Here is a 22,252-nt window from a genome sequence, read left to right as displayed (position 1 = left end):
TGATAGAGGGCCACGAAACTTTGACCTGAGTGCAAAAATGGAGGCTCTAGACCCTTCCAGAGCTGAGATATCGAGATTCAAAATTTCGACCCGAAAAAAAAACGACAGTGTTACCCCTTTCGTTTTTTTTTCATTTTCGGGCGAAAAATTGAGTTTCTCCAATCTTCTCAAAACTCTGGATTCTGATAGAGGGCCACGAAACTTTGACCTGAGTGCAAAAATGGAGGCTCTAGACCCTTCCAGAGCTGAGATATCGAAATTCAAAATTTCGACCCGAAAAAAAAACGACAGTGTTACCCCTTTCGTTTTTTTTTTCATTTTCGGGCGAAAAATTAAGTTTCTCCAATCTTCTGAAAACTCTGGATTCTGATAGAGGGCCACGAAACTTTGACCTGAGTGCAAAAATGGAGGCTCTAGACCCTTCCAGAGCTGAGATATCGACATTCAAAATTTCGACCCGAAAAAAAAACGACAGTGTTACCCCTTTCGTTTTTTTTCATTTTTGGGTGAAAAATTGAGTTTCTCCAATCTTCTCAAAACTCTGGATTCTGATAGAGGGCCACGAAACTTTGACCTGAGTGCAAAAATGGAGGCTCTAGACCCTTCCAGAGCTGAGATATCGAAATTCAAAATTTCGACCCGAAAAAAAAACGACAGTGTTACCCCTTTCGTTTTTTTTCATTTTCGGGCCAAAAATTGAGTTTCTCCAATCTTCACAAAACTCTGGATTCTGATAGAGGGCCACGAAACTTTGACCTGAGTGCAAAAATGGAGGCTCTAGACCCTTCCAGAGCTGAGATATCGAGATTCAAAATTTCGACCCGAAAAAAAAACGACAGTGTTACCCCTTTCGTTTTTTTTTCATTTTTGGGCGAAAAATTGAGTTTCTCCAATCTTCTCAAAACTCTGGATTCTGATAGAGGGCCACGAAACTTTGACCTGAGTGCAAAAATGGAGGCTCTAGACCCTTCCAGAGCTGAGATATCGAAATTCAAAATTTCGACCCGAAAAAAAACGACAGTGTTACCCCTTTCGTTTTTTTTTCATTTTCGGGCGAAAAATTGAGTTTCTCCAATCTTCTCAAAACTCTGGATTATGATAGAGGGCTGTAAGACTTTGACCTGAGTGCAAAAATTGAGGCTCTAGACCCTTCCAGAGCTGAGATATCGAAATTCAAAATTTCGACCCGAAAAAAAAACGACAGTGTTACCCCTTTCGTTTTTTTTCATTTTCGGGCGAAAAATTGAGTTTCTCCAATCTTCTCAAAACTCTGGATTATGATAGAGGGCTGTAAGACTTTGACCTGAGTGCAAAAATTGAGGCTCTAGACCCTTCCAGAGCTGAGATATCGAAATTCAAAATTTCGACCCGAAAAAAAAACGACAGTGTTACCCCTTTCGTTTTTTTTCATTTTCGGGCGAAAAATTGAGTTTCTCCAATCTTCTCAAAACTCTGGATTCTGATAGAGGGCCACGAAACTTTGACCTGAGTGCAAAAATGGAGGCTCTAGACCCTTCCAGAGCTGAGATATCGAGATTCAAAATTTCGACCCGAAAAAAAAACGACAGTGTTACCCCTTTCGTTTTTTTTTCATTTCCGGGCGAAAAATTGAGTTTCTCCAATCTTCTCAAAACTCTGGATTCTGATAGAGGGCCACGAAACTTTGACCTGAGTGCAAAAATGGAGGCTCTAGACCCTTCCAGAGCTGAGATATCGAAATTCAAAATTTCGACCCGAAAAAAAAAACGACAGTGTTACCCCTTTCGTTTTTTTTTCATTTTCGGGTGAAAAATTGAGTTTCTCCAATCTCCTCAAAACTCTGGATTCTGATAGAGGGCCACGAAACTTTGACCTGAGTGCAAAAATGGAGGCTCTAGACCCTTCCAGAGCTGAGATATCGAAATTCAAAATTTCGACCCGAAAAAAAAACGACAGTGTTACCCCTTTCGTTTTTTCATTTTCGGGCGAAAAATTGAGTTTCTCCAATCTTCTCAAAACTCTGGATTATGATAGAGGGCTGTAAGACTTTGACCTGAGTGCAAAAATGGAGGCTCTAGACCCTTCCAGAGCTGAGATATCGAAATTCAAAATTTCGACCCGAAAAAAAAACGACAGTGTTACCCCTTTCGTTTTTTTTTCATTTTCGGGCCAAAAATTGAGTTTCTTTAATCTTCACAAAACTCTGGATTCTGATAGAGGGCCACGAAACTTTGACCTGAGTGCAAAAATGGAGGCTCTAGACCCTTCCAGAGCTGAGATATCGAAATTCTAAATTTCGACCCGAAAAAAAAACGACAGTGTTACCCCTTTCGTTTTTTTTCATTTTCGGGCGAAAAATTGAGTTTCTCCAATCTTCTCAAAACTCTGGATTCTGATAGAGGGCCACGAAACTTTGACCTGAGTGCAAAAATGGAGGCTCTAGACCCTTCCAGAGCTGAGATATCGAAATTCAAAATTTCGACCCGAACAAAAAAAACGACAGTGTTACCCCTTTCGTTTTTTTTCATTTTCGGGCGAAAAATTGAGTTTCTCCAATCTTCTCAAAACTCTGGATTATGATAGAGGGCTGTAAGACTTTGACCTGAGTGCAAAAATTGAGGCTCTAGACCCTTCCAGAGCTGAGATATCGAAATTCAAAATTTCGACCCGAAAAAAAAACGACAGTGTTACCCCTTTCGTTTTTTTTCATTTTCGGGCGAAAAATTGAGTTTCTCCAATCTTCTCAAAACTCTGGATTCTGATAGAGGGCCACGAAACTTTGACCTGAGTGCAAAAATGGAGGCTCTAGACCCTTCCAGAGCTGAGATATCGAAATTCAAAATTTCGACCCGAAAAAAAAACGACAGTGTTACCCCTTTCGTTTTTTTTCATTTTCGGGTGAAAAATTGAGTTTCTCCAATCTTCTCAAAACTCTGGATTCTGATAGAGGGCCACGAAACTTTGACCTGAGTGCAAAAATGGAGGCTCTAGACCCTTCCAGAGCTGAGATATCGAAATTCAAAATTTCGACCCGAAAAAAAAAACGACAGTGTTACCCCTTTCGTTTTTTTTCATTTTCGGGCGAAAAATTGAGTTTCTCCAATCTTCTCAAAACTCTGGATTATGATAGAGGGCTGTAAGACTTTGACCTGAGTGCAAAAATGGAGGCTCTAGACCCTTCCAGAGCTGAGATATCGAAATTCAAAATTTCGACCCGAAAAAAAAACGACAGTGTTACCCCTTTCGTTTTTTTTCATTTTCGGGCCAAAAATTGAGTTTCTCCAATCTTCACAAAACTCTGGATTCTGATAGAGGGCCACGAAACTTTGACCTGAGTGCAAAAATGGAGGCTCTAGACCCTTCCAGAGCTGAGATATCGAAATTCAAAATTTCGACCCGAAAAAAAAACGACAGTGTTACCCCTTTCGTTTTTTTTCATTTTCGGGTGAAAAATTGAGTTTCTCCAATCTTCTCAAAACTCTGGATTCTGATAGAGGGCCACGAAACTTTGACCTGAGTGCAAAAATGGAGGCTCTAGACCCTTCCAGAGCTGAGATATCGAAATTCAAAATTTCGACCCGAAAAAAAAAACGACAGTGTTACCCCTTTCGTTTTTTTTCATTTTCGGGCGAAAAATTGAGTTTCTCCAATCTTCTCAAAACTCTGGATTATGATAGAGGGCTGTAAGACTTTGACCTGAGTGCAAAAATGGAGGCTCTAGACCCTTCCAGAGCTGAGATATCGAAATTCAAAATTTCGACCCGAAAAAAAAACGACAGTGTTACCCCTTTCTTTTTTTTTTTTTTCGGGCCAAAAATTGAGTTTCTCCAATCTTCACAAAACTCTGGATTCTGATAGAGGGCCACGAAACTTTGACCTGAGTGCAAAAATGGAGGCTCTAGACCCTTCCAGAGCTGAGATATCGAAATTCAAAATTTCGACCCGAAAAAAAAACGACAGTGTTACCCCTTTCGTTTTTTTTCATTTTCGGGCGAAAAATTGAGTTTTTCCAATCTTCTCAAAACTCTGGATTCTGATAGAGGGCCACGAAACTTTGACCTGAGTGCAAAAATGGAGGCTCTAGACCCTTCCAGAGCTGAGATATCGAGATTCAAAATTTCGACCCGAAAAAAAAACGACAGTGTTACCCCTTTCGTTTTTTTTCATTTTCGGGGGAAAAATTGAGTTTCTCCAATCTTCTCAAAACTCTGGATTCTGATAGAGGGCCACGAAACTTTGACCTGAGTGCAAAAATGGAGGCTCTAGACCCTTCCAGAGCTGAGATATCGAAATTCAAAATTTCGACCCGAAAAAAAAACGACAGTGTTACCCCTTTCGTTTTTTTTCATTTTCGGGCGAAAAATTGATTTTCTCCAATCTTCTCAAAACTCTGGATTCTGATAGAGGGCCACGAAACTTTGACCTGAGTGCAAAAATGGAGGCTCTAGACCCTTCCAGAGCTGAGATATCGAAATTCAAAATTTCGACCCGAAAAAAAAACGACAGTGTTACCCCTTTCGTTTTTTTTCATTTTTGGGTGAAAAATTGAGTTTCTCCAATCTTCTCAAAACTCTGGATTCTGATAGAGGGCCACGAAACTTTGACCTGAGTGCAAAAATGGAGACTCTAGACCCTTCCAGAGCTGAGATATCGAAATTCAAAATTTCGACCCGAAAAAAAAACGACAGTGTTACCCCTTTCGTTTTTTTCATTTTCGGGTGAAAAATTGAGTTTCTCCAATCTTCTCAAAACTCTGGATTCTGATAGAGGGCCACGAAACTTTGACCTGAGTGCAAAAATGGAGGCTCTAGACCCTTCCAGAGCTGAGATATCGAAATTCAAAATTTCGACCCGAAAAAAAACGACAGTGTTACCCCTTTCGTTTTTTTTTTCATTTTCGGGCGAAAAATTGAGTTTCTTCAATCTTCTCAAAACTCTGGATTATGATAGAGGGCTGTAAGACTTTGACCTGAGTGCAAAAATGGAGGCTCTAGACCCTTCCAGAGCTGAGATATCGAAATTCAAAATTTCGACCCGAAAAAAAAACGACAGTGTTACCCCTTTCGTTTTTTTTCATTTTCGGGCGAAAAATTGAGTTTCTCCAATCTTCTCAAAACTCTGGATTATGATAGAGGGCTGTAAGACTTTGACCTGAGTGCAAAAATTGAGGCTCTAGACCCTTCCAGAGCTGAGATATCGAAATTCAAAATTTCGACCCGAAAAAAAAACGACAGTGTTACCCCTTTCGTTTTTTTTCATTTTCGGGCGAAAAATTGAGTTTCTCCAATCTTCTCAAAACTCTGGATTCTGATAGAGGGCCACGAAACTTTGACCTGAGTGCAAAAATGGAGGCTCTAGACCCTTCCAGAGCTGAGATATCGAGATTCAAAATTTCGACCCGAAAAAAAAAACGACAGTGTTACCCCTTTCGTTTTTTTTTCATTTTCGGGCGAAAAATTGAGTTTCTCCAATCTTCTCAAAACTCTGGATTCTGATAGAGGGCCACGAAACTTTGACCTGAGTGCAAAAATGGAGGCTCTAGACCCTTCCAGAGCTGAGATATCGAAATTCAAAATTTCGACCCGAAAAAAAAAACGACAGTGTTACCCCTTTCGTTTTTTTTTCATTTTCGGGTGAAAAATTGAGTTTCTCCAATCTCCTCAAAACTCTGGATTCTGATAGAGGGCCACGAAACTTTGACCTGAGTGCAAAAATGGAGGCTCTAGACCCTTCCAGAGCTGAGATATCGAAATTCAAAATTTCGACCCGAAAAAAAAACGACAGTGTTACCCCTTTCGTTTTTTTTCATTTTCGGGCGAAAAATTGAGTTTCTCCAATCTTCTCAAAACTCTGGATTATGATAGAGGGCTGTAAGACTTTGACCTGAGTGCAAAAATGGAGGCTCTAGACCCTTCCAGAGCTGAGATATCGAAATTCAAAATTTCGACCCGAAAAAAAAACGACAGTGTTACCCCTTTCGTTTTTTTTTTCATTTTCGGGCCAAAAATTGAGTTTCTTTAATCTTCACAAAACTCTGGATTCTGATAGAGGGCCACGAAACTTTGACCTGAGTGCAAAAATGGAGGCTCTAGACCCTTCCAGAGCTGAGATATCGAAATTCTAAATTTCGACCCGAAAAAAAAACGACAGTGTTACCCCTTTCGTTTTTTTTCATTTTCGGGCGAAAAATTGAGTTTCTCCAATCTTCTCAAAATTCTGGATTCTGATAGAGGGCCACGAAACTTTGACCTGAGTGCAAAAATGGAGGCTCTAGACCCTTCCAGAGCTGAGATATCGAAATTCAAAATTTCGACCCGAAAAAAAAAACGACAGTGTTACCCCTTTCGTTTTTTTTCATTTTCGGGCGAAAAATTGAGTTTCTCCAATCTTCTCAAAACTCTGGATTATGATAGAGGGCTGTAAGACTTTGACCTGAGTGCAAAAATTGAGGCTCTAGACCCTTCCAGAGCTGAGATATCGAAATTCAAAATTTCGACCCGAAAAAAAAACGACAGTGTTACCCCTTTCGTTTTTTTTCATTTTCGGGCGAAAAATTGAGTTTCTCCAATCTTCTCAAAACTCTGGATTCTGATAGAGGGCCACGAAACTTTGACCTGAGTGCAAAAATGGAGGCTCTAGACCCTTCCAGAGCTGAGATATCGAAATTCAAAATTTCGACCCGAAAAAAAAACGACAGTGTTACCCCTTTCGTTTTTTTTCATTTTCGGGTGAAAAATTGAGTTTCTCCAATCTTCTCAAAACTCTGGATTCTGATAGAGGGCCACGAAACTTTGACCTGAGTGCAAAAATGGAGGCTCTAGACCCTTCCAGAGCTGAGATATCGAAATTCAAAATTTCGACCCGAAAAAAAAAACGACAGTGTTACCCCTTTCGTTTTTTTTCATTTTCGGGCGAAAAATTGAGTTTCTCCAATCTTCTCAAAACTCTGGATTATGATAGAGGGCTGTAAGACTTTGACCTGAGTGCAAAAATGGAGGCTCTAGACCCTTCCAGAGCTGAGATATCGAAATTCAAAATTTCGACCCGAAAAAAAAACGACAGTGTTACCCCTTTCGTTTTTTTTCATTTTCGGGCCAAAAATTGAGTTTCTCCAATCTTCACAAAACTCTGGATTCTGATAGAGGGCCACGAAACTTTGACCTGAGTGCAAAAATGGAGGCTCTAGACCCTTCCAGAGCTGAGATATCGAAATTCAAAATTTCGACCCAAAAAAAAAACGACAGTGTTACCCCTTTCGTTTTTTTTCATTTTCGGGTGAAAAATTGAGTTTCTCCAATCTTCTCAAAACTCTGGATTCTGATAGAGGGCCACGAAACTTTGACCTGAGTGCAAAAATGGAGGCTCTAGACCCTTCCAGAGCTGAGATATCGAAATTCAAAATTTCGACCCGAAAAAAAAAACGACAGTGTTACCCCTTTCGTTTTTTTTCATTTTCGGGCGAAAAATTGAGTTTCTCCAATCTTCTCAAAACTCTGGATTATGATAGAGGGCTGTAAGACTTTGACCTGAGTGCAAAAATGGAGGCTCTAGACCCTTACAGAGCTGAGATATCGAAATTCAAAATTTCGACCCGAAAAAAAAACGACAGTGTTACCCCTTTCTTTTTTTTTTTATTTTCGGGCCAAAAATTGAGTTTCTCCAATCTTCACAAAACTCTGGATTCTGATAGAGGGCCACGAAACTTTGACCTGAGTGCAAAAATGGAGGCTCTAGACCCTTCCAGAGCTGAGATATCGAAATTCAAAATTTCGACCCGAAAAAAAAACGACAGTGTTACCCCTTTCGTTTTTTTTCATTTTCGGGCGAAAAATTGAGTTTCTCCAATCTTCTCAAAACTCTGGATTCTGATAGAGGGCCACGAAACTTTGACCTGAGTGCAAAAATGGAGGCTCTAGACCCTTCCAGAGCTGAGATATCGAGATTCAAAATTTCGACCCGAAAAAAAAACGACAGTGTTACCCCTTTCGTTTTTTTTCATTTTCGGGGGAAAAATTGAGTTTCTCCAATCTTCTCAAAACTCTGGATTCTGATAGAGGGCCACGAAACTTTGACCTGAGTGCAAAAATGGAGGCTCTAGACCCTTCCAGAGCTGAGATATCGAAATTCAAAATTTCGACCCGAAAAAAAAACGACAGTGTTACCCCTTTCGTTTTTTTTCATTTTCGGGCGAAAAATTGAGTTTCTCCAATCTTCTCAAAACTCTGGATTCTGATAGAGGGCCACGAAACTTTGAACTGAGTGCAAAAATGGAGGCTCTAGACCCTTCCAGAGCTGAGATATCGAAATTCAAAATTTCGACCCGAAAAAAAAACGACAGTGTTACCCCTTTCGTTTTTTTTCATTTTTGGGTGAAAAATTGAGTTTCTCCAATCTTCTCAAAACTCTGGATTCTGATAGAGGGCCACGAAACTTTGACCTGAGTGCAAAAATGGAGACTCTAGACCCTTCCAGAGCTGAGATATCGAAATTCAAAATTTCGACCCGAAAAAAAAACGACAGTGTTACCCCTTTCGTTTTTTTCATTTTCGGGTGAAAAATTGAGTTTCTCCAATCTTCTCAAAACTCTGGATTCTGATAGAGGGCCACGAAACTTTGACCTGAGTGCAAAAATGGAGGCTCTAGACCCTTCCAGAGCTGAGATATCGAAATTCAAAATTTCGACCCGAAAAAAAAACGACAGTGTTACCCCTTTCGTTTTTTTTCATTTTCGGGCGAAAAATTGAGTTTCTCCAATCTTCTCAAAACTCTGGATTCTGATAGAGGGCCACGAAACTTTGACCTGAGTGCAAAAATGGAGGCTCTAGACCCTTCCAGAGCTGAGATATCGAAATTCAAAATTTCGACCCGAAAAAAAAACGACAGTGTTACCCCTTTCGTTTTTTTTCATTTTCGGGCCAAAAATTGAGTTTCTCCAATCTTCTCAAAACTCTGGATTCTGATAGAGGGCCACGAGACTTTGACCTGAGTGCAAAAATGGAGGCTCTAGACCCTTCCAGAGCTGAGATATCGAAATTCAAAATTTCGACCCGAAAAAAAAACGACAGTGTTACCCCTTTCGTTTTTTTTTCATTTTCGGGCCAAAAATTGAGTTTCTCCAATCTTCTCAAAACTCTGGATTCTGATAGAGGGCCACGAAACTTTGACCTGAGTGCAAAAATGGAGGCTCTAGACCCTTCTAGAGCTGAGATATCGAGATTCAAAATTTCGACCCGAAAAAAAAACGACAGTGTTACCCCTTTCGTTTTTTTTTCATTTTTGGGTGAAAAATTGAGTTTCTCCAATCTTCTCAAAACTCTGGATTCTGATAGAGGGCCACGAAACTTTGACCTGAGTGCAAAAATGGAGGCTCTAGACCCTTCCAGAGCTGAGATATCGAAATTCAAAATTTCGACCCGAAAAAAAAAACGACAGTGTTACCCCTTTCGTTTTTTTTCATTTTCGGGTGAAAAATTGAGTTTCTCCAATCTTCTCAAAACTCTGGATTCTGATAGAGGGCCACGAAACTTTGACCTGAGTGCAAAAATGGAGGCTCTAGACCCTTCCAGAGCTGAGATATCGAAATTCAAAATTTCGACCCGAAAAAAAAACGACAGTGTTACCCCTTTCGTTTTTTTTTCATTTTCGGGCGAAAAATTGAGTTTCTCCAATCTTCTCAAAACTCTGGATTATGATAGAGGGCTGTAAGACTTTGACCTGAGTGCAAAAATGGAGGCTCTAGACCCTTCCAGAGCTGAGATATCGAAATTCAAAATTTCGACCCGAAAAAAAACCGACAGTGTTACCCCTTTCGTTTTTTTTTCATTTTCGGGCCAAAAATTGAGTTTCTCCAATCTTCACAAAACTCTGGATTCTGATAGAGGGCCACGAAACTTTGACCTGAGTGCAAAAATGGAGGCTCTAGACCCTTCCAGAGCTGAGATATCGAGATTCAAAATTTCGACCCGAAAAAAAAACGACAGTGTTACCCCTTTCGTTTTTTTTCATTTTCGGGCGAAAAATTGAGTTTCTCCAATCTTCTCAAAACTCTGGATTCTGATAGAGGGCCACGAAACTTTGACCTGAGTGCAAAAATGGAGGCTCTAGACCCTTCCAGAGCTGAGATATCGAAATTCAAAATTTCGACCCGAAAAAAAACGACAGTGTTACCCCTTTCGTTTTTTTTTCATTTTCGGGCGAAAAATTGAGTTTCTCCAATCTTCTCAAAACTCTGGATTATGATAGAGGGCTGTAAGACTTTGACCTGAGTGCAAAAATTGAGGCTCTAGACCCTTCCAGAGCTGAGATATCGAAATTCAAAATTTCGACCCGAAAAAAAAACACGACAGTGTTACCTCTTTCGTTTTTTTTCATTTTCGGGCGAAAAATTGAGTTTCTCCAATCTTCTCAAAACTCTGGATTCTGATAGAGGGCCACGAAACTTTGACCTGAGTGCAAAAATGGAGGCTCTAGACCCTTCCAGAGCTGAGATATCGAGATTCAAAATTTCGACCCGAAAAAAAAACGACAGTGTTACCCCTTTCGTTTTTTTTCATTTTCGGGCGAAAAATTGAGTTTCTCCAATCTTCTCAAAACTCTGGATTCTGATAGAGGGCCACGAAACTTTGACCTGAGTGCAAAAATGGAGGCTCTAGACCCTTCCAGAGCTGAGATATCGAGATTCAAAATTTCGACCCGAAAAAAAAACGACAGTGTTACCCCTTTCGTTTTTTTTTCATTTTCGGGCGAAAAATTGAGTTTCTCCAATCTTCTCAAAACTCTGGATTCTGATAGAGGGCCACGAAACTTTGACCTGAGTGCAAAAATGGAGGCTCTAGACCCTTCCAGAGCTGAGATATCGAAATTCAAAATTTCGATCCGAAAAAAAAACGACAGTGTTACCCCTTTCGTTTTTTTTTCATTTTCGGGCGAAAAATTAAGTTTCTCCAATCTTCTGAAAACTCTGAATTCTGATAGAGGGCCACGAAACTTTGACCTGAGTGCAAAAATGGAGGCTCTAGACCCTTCCAGAGCTGAGATATCGAAATTCAAAATTTCGACCCGAAAAAAAAACGACAGTGTTACCCCTTTCGTTTTTTTTTCATTTTTGGGTGAAAAATTGAGTTTCTCCAATCTTCTCAAAACTCTGGATTCTGATAGAGGGCCACGAAACTTTGACCTGAGTGCAAAAATGGAGGCTCTAGACCCTTCCAGAGCTGAGATATCGAAATTCAAAATTTCGACCCGAAAAAAAAACGACAGTGTTACCCCTTTCGTTTTTTTTCATTTTCGGGTGAAAAATTGAGTTTCTCCAATCTTCTCAAAACTCTGGATTCTGATAGAGGGCCACGAAACTTTGACCTGAGTGCAAAAATGGAGGCTCTAGACCCTTCCAGAGCTGAGATATCGAAACTCAAAATTTCGACCCGAAAAAAAAACGACAGTGTTACCCCTTTCGTTTTTTTTTCATTTTCGGGCGAAAAATTGAGTTTCTCCAATCTTCTCAAAACTCTGGATTATGATAGAGGGCTGTAAGACTTTGACCTGAGTGCAAAAATGGAGGCTCTAGACCCTTCCAGAGCTGAGATATCGAAATTCAAAATTTTGACCCGAAAAAAAAACGACAGTGTTACCCCTTTCGTTTTTTTTCATTTTCGGGCCAAAAATTGAGTTTCTCCAATCTTCACAAAACTCTGGATTCTGATAGAGGGCCACGAAACTTTGACCTGAGTGCAAAAATGGAGGCTCTAGACCCTTCCAGAGCTGAGATATCGAGATTCAAAATTTCGACCCGAAAAAAAAACGACAGTGTTACCCCTTTCGTTTTTTTTCATTTTCGGGCGAAAAATTGAGTTTCTCCAATCTTCTCAAAACTCTGGATTCTGATAGAGGGCCACGAAACTTTGACCTGAGTGCAAAAATGGAGGCTCTAGACCCTTCCAGAGCTGAGATATCGAAATTCTAAATTTCGACCCGAAAAAAAAACGACAGTGTTACCCCTTTCGTTTTTTTTCATTTTCGGGCGAAAAATTGAGTTTCTCCAATCTTCTCAAAACTCTGGATTCTGATAGAGGGCCACGAGACTTTGACCTGAGTGCAAAAATGGAGGCTCTAGACCCTTCCAGAGCTGAGATATCGAAATTCAAAATTTCGACCCGAAAAAAAAACGACAGTGTTACCCCTTTCGTTTTTTTTCATTTTCGGGCGAAAAATTGAGTTTCTCCAATCTTCTCAAAACTCTGGATTCTGATAGAGGGCCACGAAACTTTGACCTGAGTGCAAAAATGGAGGCTCTAGACCCTTCCAGAGCTGAGATATCGAGATTCAAAATTTCGACCCGAAAAAAAAACGACAGTGTTACCCCTTTCGTTTTTTTTCATTTTCGGGCGAAAAATTGAGTTTCTCCAATCTTCTCAAAACTCTGGATTCTGATAGAGGGCCACGAAACTTTGACCTGAGTGCAAAAATGGAGGCTCTAGACCCTTCCAGAGCTGAGATATCGAAATTCTAAATTTCGATCCGAAAAAAAAACGACAGTGTTACCCCTTTCGTTTTTTTTTCATTTTCGGGCGAAAAATTAAGTTTCTCCAATCTTCTGAAAACTCTGAATTCTGATAGAGGGCCACGAAACTTTGACCTGAGTGCAAAAATGGAGGCTCTAGACCCTTCCAGAGCTGAGATATCGAAATTCAAAATTTCGACCCGAAAAAAAAACGACAGTGTTACCCCTTTCGTTTTTTTTTCATTTTTGGGTGAAAAATTGAGTTTCTCCAATCTTCTCAAAACTCTGGATTCTGATAGAGGGCCACGAAACTTTGACCTGAGTGCAAAAATGGAGGCTCTAGACCCTTCCAGAGCTGAGATATCGAAATTCAAAATTTCGACCCGAAAAAAAAACGACAGTGTTACCCCTTTCGTTTTTTTTTCATTTTCGGGCGAAAAATTGAGTTTCTCCAATCTTCTCAAAACTCTGGATTATGATAGAGGGCTGTAAGACTTTGACCTGAGTGCAAAAATGGAGGCTCTAGACCCTTCCAGAGCTGAGATATCGAGATTCAAAATTTTGACCCGAAAAAAAAACGACAGTGTTACCCCTTTCGTTTTTTTTCATTTTCGGGCCAAAAATTGAGTTTCTCCAATCTTCACAAAACTCTGGATTCTGATAGAGGGCCACGAAACTTTGACCTGAGTGCAAAAATGGAGGCTCTAGACCCTTCCAGAGCTGAGATATCGAAATTCTAAATTTCGACCCGAAAAAAAAACGACAGTGTTACCCCTTTCGTTTTTTTTCATTTTCGGGCGAAAAATTGAGTTTCTCCAATCTTCTCAAAACTCTGGATTCTGATAGAGGGCCACGAGACTTTGACCTGAGTGCAAAAATGGAGGCTCTAGACCCTTCCAGAGCTGAGATATCGAAATTCTAAATTTCGACCCGAAAAAAAAACGACAGTGTTACCCCTTTCGTTTTTTTTCATTTTCGGGCGAAAAATTGAGTTTCTCCAATCTTCTCAAAACTCTGGATTCTGATAGAGGGCCACGAGACTTTGACCTGAGTGCAAAAATGGAGGCTCTAGACCCTTCCAGAGCTGAGATATCGAAATTCAAAATTTCGACCCGAAAAAAAAACGACAGTGTTACCCCTTTCGTTTTTTTTCATTTTCGGGCGAAAAATTGAGTTTCTCCAATCTTCTCAAAACTCTGGATTCTGATAGAGGGCCACGAAACTTTGACCTGAGTGCAAAAATGGAGGCTCTAGACCCTTCCAGAGCTGAGATATCGAAATTCAAAATTTCGACCCGAAAAAAAAACGACAGTGTTACCCCTTTCGTTTTTTTTCATTTTCGGGCGAAAAATTGAGTTTCTCCAATCTTCTCAAAACTCTGGATTCTGATAGAGGGCCACGAAACTTTGACCTGAGTGCAAAAATGGAGGCTCTAGACCCTTCCAGAGCTGAGATATCGAGATTCAAAATTTCGACCCGAAAAAAAAAACGACAGTGTTACCCCTTTCGTTTTTTTTTTCATTTTCGGGCGAAAAATTGAGTTTCTCCAATCTTCTCAAAACTCTGGATTCTGATAGAGGGCCACGAAACTTTGACCTGAGTGCAAAAATGGAGGCTCTAGACCCTTCCAGAGCTGAGATATCGAAATTCAAAATTTCGACCCGAAAAAAAAACGACAGTGTTACCCCTTCGTTTTTTTTCATTTTCGGGCGAAAAATTGAGTTTCTCCAATCTTCTCAAAACTCTGGATTCTGATAGAGGGCCACGAGACTTTGACCTGAGTGCAAAAATGGAGGCTCTAGACCCTTCCAGAGCTGAGATATCGAAATTCAAAATTTTGACCCGAAAAAAAAAAACGACAGTGTTACCCCTTTCGTTTTTTTTCATTTTCGGGCCAAAAATTGAGTTTCTCCAATCTTCACAAAACTCTGGATTCTGATAGAGGGCCACGAAACTTTAACCTGAGTGCAAAAATGGAGGCTCTAGACCCTTCCAGAGCTGATATATCGAAATTCAAAATTTCGACCCGAAAAAAAAACGACAGTGTTACCCCTTTCGTTTTTTTTCATTTTCGGGCGAAAAATTGAGTTTCTCCAATCTTCTCAAAACTCTGGATTCTGATAGAGGGCCACGAAACTTTGACCTGAGTGCAAAAATGGAGGCTCTAGACCCTTCCAGAGCTGAGATATCGAGATTCAAAATTTCGACCCGAAAAAAAAACGACAGTGTTACCCCTTTCGTTTTTTTTTCATTTTCGGGCGAAAAATTGAGTTTCTCCAATCTTCTCAAAACTCTGGATTCTGATAGAGGGCCACGAAACTTTGACCTGAGTGCAAAAATGGAGGCTCTAGACCCTTCCAGAGCTGAGATATCGAAATTCAAAATTTCGACCCGAAAAAAAAACGACAGTGTTACCCCTTTCGTTTTTTTTCATTTTCGGGCGAAAAATTGAGTTTCTCCAATCTTCTCAAAACTCTGGATTCTGATAGAGGGCCACGAGACTTTGACCTGAGTGCAAAAATGGAGGCTCTAGACCCTTCCAGAGCTGAGATATCGAAATTCAAAATTTTGACCCGAAAAAAAAAAACGACAGTGTTACCCCTTTCGTTTTTTTTCATTTTCGGGCCAAAATTGAGTTTCTCCAATCTTCACAAAACTCTGGATTCTGATAGAGGGCCACGAAACTTTAACCTGAGTGCAAAAATGGAGGCTCTAGACCCTTCCAGAGCTGATATATCGAAATTCAAAATTTCGACCCGAAAAAAAAACGACAGTGTTACCCCTTTCGTTTTTTTTCATTTTCGGGCGAAAAATTGAGTTTCTCCAATCTTCTCAAAACTCTGGATTATGATAGAGGGCTGTAAGACTTTGACCTGAGTGCAAAAATGGAGGCTCTAGACCCTTCCAGAGCTGAGATATCGAAATTCAAAATTTCGACCCGAAAAAAAAAACGACAGTGTTACCCCTTTCGTTTTTTTTCATTTTCGGGCCAAAAATTGAGTTTCTCCAATCTTCTCAAAACTCTGGATTCTGATAGAGGGCCACGAAACTTTGACCTGAGTGCAAAAATGGAGGCTCTAGACCCTTCCAGAGCTGAGATATCGAAATTCAAAATTTCGACCCGAAAAAAAAACGACAGTGTTACCCCTTTCGTTTTTTTTTTCATTTTCGGGCGAAAAATTGAGTTTCTCCAATCTTCTCAAAACTCTGGATTCTGATAGAGGGCCACGAAACTTTGACCTGAGTGCAAAAATGGAGGCTCTAGACCCTTCCAGAGCTGAGATATCGAAATTCAAAATTTTGACCCGAAAAAAAAAAACGACAGTGTTACCCCTTTCGTTTTTTTTCATTTTCGGGCCAAAAATTGAGTTTCTCCAATCTTCACAAAACTCTGGATTCTGATAGAGGGCCACGAAACTTTAACCTGAGTGCAAAAATGGAGGCTCTAGACCCTTCCAGAGCTGATATATCGAAATTCAAAATTTCGACCCGAAAAAAAAACGACAGTGTTACCCCTTTCGTTTTTTTTCATTTTCGGGCGAAAAATTGAGTTTCTCCAATCTTCTCAAAACTCTGGATTATGATAGAGGGCTGTAAGACTTTGACCTGAGTGCAAAAATGGAGGCTCTAGACCCTTCCAGAGCTGAGATATCGAAATTCAAAATTTCGACCCGAAAAAAAAAACGACAGTGTTACCCCTTTCGTTTTTTTTCATTTTCGGGCCAAAAATTGAGTTTCTCCAATCTTCTCAAAACTCTGGATTCTGATAGAGGGCCACGAAACTTTGACCTGAGTGCAAAAATGGAGGCTCTAGACCCTTCCAGAGCTGAGATATCGAAATTCAAAATTTCGACCCGAAAAAAAAACGACAGTGTTACCCCTTTCGTTTTTTTTTTCATTTTCGGGCGAAAAATTGAGTTTCTCCAATCTTCTCAAAACTCTGGATTCTGATAGAGGGCCACGAAACTTTGACCTAAGTGCAAAAATGGAGGCTCTAGCCCCTTCCAGAGCTGAGATATCGAAATTCAAAATTTCGACCTGAAAAAAAAACGACAGTGTTACCCCTTTCGTTTTTTTTCATTTTCGGGCGAAAAATTGAGTTTCTCCAATCTTCTCAAAACTCTGGATTCTGATAGAGGGCCACGAAACTTTGACCTGAGTGCAAAAATGGAGGCTCTAGACCCTTCCAGAGCTGAGATATCGAAATTCAAAATTTTGACCCGAAAAAAAAAACGACAGTGTTACCCCTTTCGTTTTTTTTCATTTTCGGGCCAAAAATTGAGTTTCTCCAATCTTCACAAAACTCTGGATTCTGATAGAGGGCCACGAAACTTTAACCTGAGTGCAAAAATGGAGGCTCTAGACCCTTCCAGAGCTGATATATCGAAATTCAAAATTTCGACCCGAAAAAAAAACGACAGTGTTACCCCTTTCGTTTTTTTTCATTTTCGGGCGAAAAATTGAGTTTCTCCAATCTTCTCAAAACTCTGGATTATGATAGAGGGCTGTAAGACTTTGACCTGAGTGCAAAAATGGAGGCTCTAGACCCTTCCAGAGCTGAGATATCGAAATTCAAAATTTCGACCCGAAAAAAAAAACGACAGTGTTACCCCTTTCGTTTTTTTTCATTTTCGGGCCAAAAATTGAGTTTCTCCAATCTTCTCAAAACTCTGGATTCTGATAGAGGGCCACGAAACTTTGACCTGAGTGCAAAAATGGAGGCTCTAGACCCTTCCAGAGCTGAGATATCGAAATTCAAAATTTCGACCCGAAAAAAAAACGACAGTGTTACCCCTTTCGTTTTTTTTTTCATTTTCGGGCGAAAAATTGAGTTTCTCCAATCTTCTCAAAACTCTGGATTCTGATAGAGGGCCACGAAACTTTGACCTAAGTGCAAAAATGGAGGCTCTAGCCCCTTCCAGAGCTGAGATATCGAAATTCAAAATTTCGACCTGAAAAAAAAACGACAGTGTTACCCCTTTCGTTTTTTTTCATTTTCGGGCGAAAAATTGAGTTTCTCCAATCTTCTCAAAACTCTGGATTCTGATAGAGGGCCACGAAACTTTGACCTGAGTGCAAAAATGGAGGCTCTAGACCCTTCCAGAGCTGAGATATCGAAATTCAAAATTTCGATCCGAAAAAAAAACGACAGTGTTACCCCTTTCGTTTTTTTTTCATTTTCGGGCGAAAAATTAAGTTTCTCCAATCTTCTGAAAACTCTGAATTCTGATAGAGGGTCACGAAACTTTGACCTGAGTGCAAAAATGGAGGCTCTAGACCCTTCCAGAGCTGAGATATCGAAATTCAAAATTTCGACCCGAAAAAAAAACGACAGTGTTACCCCTTTCGTTTTTTTTTCATTTTTGGGTGAAAAATTGAGTTTCTCCAATCTTCTCAAAACTCTGGATTCTGATAGAGGGCCACGAAACTTTGACCTGAGTGCAAAAATGGAGGCTCTAGACCCTTCCAGAGCTGAGATATCGAAATTCAAAATTTCGACCCGAAAAAAAAACGACAGTGTTACCCCTTTTGTTTTTTTTCATTTTCGGGTGAAAAATTGAGTTTCTCCAATCTTCTCAAAACTCTGGATTCTGATAGAGGGCCACGAAACTTTGACCTGAGTGCAAAAATGGAGGCTCTAGACCCTTCCAGAGCTGAGATATCGAAATTCAAAATTTCGACCCGAAAAAAAAAAACGACAGTGTTACCCCTTTCGTTTTTTTTTCATTTTTGGGCGAAAAATTGAGTTTCTCCAATCTTCTCAAAACTCTGGATTATGATAGAGGGCTGTAAGACTTTGACCTGAGTGCAAAAATGGAGACTCTAGACCCTTCCAGAGCTGAGATATCGAAATTCAAAATTTCGACCCGAAAAAAAAATGACAGTGTTACCCCTTTCGTTTTTTTTCATTTTCGGGCCAAAAATTGAGTTTCTCCAATCTTCTCAAAACTCTGGATTCGGATAGAGGGCCACGAAACTTTGACCTGAGTGCAAAAATGGAGGCTCTAGACCCTTCCAGAGCTGAGATATCGAAATTCAAAATTTCGACCCGAAAAAAAAACGACAGTGTTACCCCTTTCGTTTTTTTTCATTTTCGGGCGAAAAATTAAGTTTCTCCAATCTTCTGAAAACTCTGGATTCTGATAGAGGGCCACGAAACTTTGACCTGAGTGCAAAAATGGAGGCTCTAGACCCTTCCAGAGCTGAGATATCGAAATTCAAAATTTCGACCCGAAAAAAAAACGACAGTGTTACCCCTTTCGTTTTTTTTCATTTTCGGGCGAAAAATTGAGTTTCTCCAATCTTCTCAAAACTCTGGATTCTGATAGAGGGCCACGAAACTTTGACCTGAGTGCAAAAATGGAGGCTCTAGACCCTTCCAGAGCTGAGATATCGAAATTCAAAATTTCGACCCGAAAAAAAAAACGACAGTGTTACCCCTTTAGTTTTTTTTCATTTTCGGGCGAAAAATTAAGTTTCTCCAATCTTCTCAAAACTCTGGATTCTGATAGAGGGCCACGAAACTTTGACCTGAGTGCAAAAATGGAGGCTCTAGACCCTTCCAGAGCTGAGATATCGAAATTCAAAATTTCGACCCGAAAAAAAAACGACAGTGTTACCCCTTTCGTTTTTTTTTTTTCATTTTCGGGCGAAAAATTAAGTTTCTCCAATCTTCTCAAAACTCTGGATTCTGATAGAGGGCCACGAAACTTTGACCTGAGTGCAAAAATGGAGGCTCTAGACCCTTCCAGAGCTGAGAAATCGAAATTCAAAATTTCGACCCGAAAAAAAAACGACAGTGTTACCCCTTTCGTTTTTTTTCATTTTCGGGCGAAAAATTGAGTTTCTCCAATCTTCTCAAAACTCTGGATTCTGATAGAGGGCCACGAAACTTTGACCTGAGTGCAAAAATGGAGGCTCTAGACCCTTCCAGAGCTGAGATATCGAAATTCAAAATTTCGACCCGAAAAAATAAACGACAGTGTTACCCCTTTCGTCTTTTTCGTTTTCGGGCGAAAAAATAAGTTTCTCCAATCTTCTCAAAACTCTGGATTCTGATAGAGGGCCCCAAGACTTTGACCTGAGTGCAAAAATGGAGGCTCTAGACCCTTCCAGAGCTGAGATATCGAAATTAAAAATTTCGACCCGAAAAAAAAAACGACAGTGTTACCCCTTTCGTTTTTTTCGTTTTCGGCCGAAAAAATAAGTTTCTCCAATCTTCTCAAAACTCTGGATTCTGATAGAGGGCCACGAAACTTTGACCTGGGTGCAAAAATGGAGGCTCTAGACCCTTCCAGAGCTGAGATATCGAAATTCAAAATTTCGACCCGAAAAAAAAAACGACAGTGTTACCCCTTTCGTTTTTTTTTCATTTTCGGGCGAAAAATTAAGTTTCTCCAATCTTCTCAAAACTCTGGATTCTGATAGAGGGCCACGAAACTTTGACCTGAGTGCAAAAATGGATGCTCTAGACCCTTCAAGAGCTGAGATATCGAAATTCAAAATTTCGACCTGAAAAAAAAAACGACAGTGTTACCCCTTTCGTTTTTTTCGTTTTCAGGCGAAAAATTAAGTTTCTCCAAACTTCTCAAAACTCTGGATTCTGATGAAGGTCCACAAGACTTTGACCTGAGTGCAAAAATGGAGGCTCTAGATATATCAACCCGGTCACACTAAATGCGTCTCGCACGCAGTGCGTTCATAGTGCAATTTATTCGCGAAAATTAGTTTTTACATGCATAGGAAACGCACTGTGTGTAATATACATTTGGTTAGGTTTATGGCAAGCCAAGAGGTTCAGAATTACACCATAAATTAATTGTGTTTACTGCCATAGTTATTAACATATAGTAAGGATAAGCATGATGTGTACATATATTGCCTAATTGCAAGCTTGTTTCAGAAATGGTGACATTTTTTTCCCCATCATTATTGAACATCATTATAGGAGTATTAGGTTCAATGAGTTAGAATTACATTTTTTATTAATCATTAGAAAATAGACATTAAGAAAATAAATTATGCAAGTACTTTTACTTTTAATACTTAAAGTACATTTAAAATCAGGTACTTTTTACTTAAGTATGGTTGTCATTGTGTTACTTCTACTTTTACTAAAGTAAATATTTATCTGGTTATTTGTACTTTTACTTAAGTACTGAGATTCAGTACTTCCTTCACCACTGGACAAATCTGCATGTTATACTTTTGTTTTGATCCTTGAAGTACCACCAGGGGGAGCAAGAGGAAGTGGAATCTCACAGGGCAGCGCGTGTGGACGGGCGGGACAGAGTCAGAGATGTTCAATAAGCTGGAAAGTATCGCCCACTCTGAGGAACCAGCCACTCCAGTGCTGGGCTGCAGGATATCCAGAGCTCTGGAACCTTCTGCTGTTCAGGATGAGGTGAGGGAATACTTAAGCTCTTTCATTGGGGCTTGAAGAAATTGTGTAATTCTTTATTGTAACAATCTTGTTAGCATTCATTTAAATCTCTAAATAAATATTTCTAACTGCATCCAGTGATGTAAAGATAATGAATTAACTAGGCACCACTTTAAAACAACTTTAAGCAATTAACAAACTTTATAAAATGTAAAATTGGCTCTGTTCTCTTTAGAATAATGGGTAATATAGTTTTTCACCAGGAATTGTGCTGTTCAAAAGAAAAAAAAAAGAAAAAAAAGTTGTTGAAATAATGCAGGCTGATAGCAGAAGAATATACCATCGATTAACAACCTCACAGCAAAGGTTTATTTAAAGAATAAAGAATATTCAATTTCCTTATGGAAATGTTTTTTTTTTTTTTAAGTATTTTTACTTCTGGAACCCGACTGTTGCACTCAATTATTAAGGGCCATAACTGACTCTTTTCACTGTACCGCAAGTCTTTTATCGCCAATGTATAATTCAGAAAGCACTGGGAACCATTACTGTGATGCATACCATTTTTTTCCGAAAATAGTGATATGGCGTAAATTAATGTTGTAAACCAACTGTTTTTAAAGGGGACCTTTTATCATCCTTGAATGTTAAAATAACACATTATTTTTCACATATTTTACACTGTTGCAGTACCTCTCTTCCCAGTCTGTCAGTAACGCTCCGTTTAGTTCATGTCTATATGAAGCCCCTCCTTACTTTAATCTCCATTTAATTCATGACAGTTCTATTGTGCTTTAGTTCATTACCAGCAGAGTCAACTGGGTGGTTCAGAGCTCAGCGGTGGACTATCTCCATCTGATGCTGGTGGCCATGCGCTGGCTGTTCGAGGAGCATGACATTGACGGGCGCTTCTGCATCAGTATTCATGACGAAGTGCGTTATCTAGTGACGAGTGAAGATCGCTACAGAGCTGCACTCGCCCTACAGGTCACCAACCTGCTCACCAGGTGAAGACTAACCTTTGATTCCTGGTACTTGTGGCATGACCCTGTGAAGTGCATGCTTGAATATTTATGTCCATTCTCAGGAGCATGTTTGCCTATAAACTGGGAATGATGGATCTGCCGCAGTCAGTGGCTTTCTTCAGTGCAGTGGACATTGATAAGTGCTTACGGAAGGAGGTGACCATGGACTGCGTGACTCCATCCAATCCCACAGGAGTGGAGCGGAAATACGGGTTACCCCAAGGTAAAACTCAGCCTTAAAGTCCCCCTATTATGCTATTTTAAAGTTTTGGTCTCCTACATTAGTTATTTTGAATTCTCTCATAATATAGATTGCAGTATCTGCTCTTTTCTCATTGTCTGAAACTGTTCGATAAATAATCCTCT

General features: G+C 39.8%; 1 protein-coding gene across 2 annotated transcripts in view; it reads left to right on the top strand.

Annotated features, from left to right (window-relative positions):
• polg (polymerase (DNA directed), gamma) overlaps positions 1–22,252 on the top strand; it is a 48,671-nt gene that overhangs the window by 25,959 nt on the left and 460 nt on the right. The window contains exons 20-22 of one of the 2 annotated variants that reach the window (XM_089127437.1): positions 20,705–20,882; positions 21,660–21,868; positions 21,949–22,109. In XM_089127437.1, coding sequence (XP_088983563.1) covers positions 20,705–20,882; positions 21,660–21,868; positions 21,949–22,109 — 548 coding nt within the window. Of the gene's footprint in view, positions 1–20,704; positions 20,883–21,659; positions 21,869–21,948; positions 22,110–22,252 lie in introns of those variants that run through there. The other variant, XR_016150620.1, reaches the window with a different exon arrangement.

This window comes from Pimephales promelas, chromosome 25, assembly GCF_988280905.1.
Source record: "Pimephales promelas chromosome 25, fPimPro1.hap1.1, whole genome shotgun sequence".
Taxonomy (NCBI): Eukaryota; Metazoa; Chordata; class Actinopteri; order Cypriniformes; family Leuciscidae; genus Pimephales; species Pimephales promelas.
The sequence above is the reverse complement of the archived record's forward strand: the minus strand, read 5'-3'. Positions and strand labels throughout refer to the sequence as shown.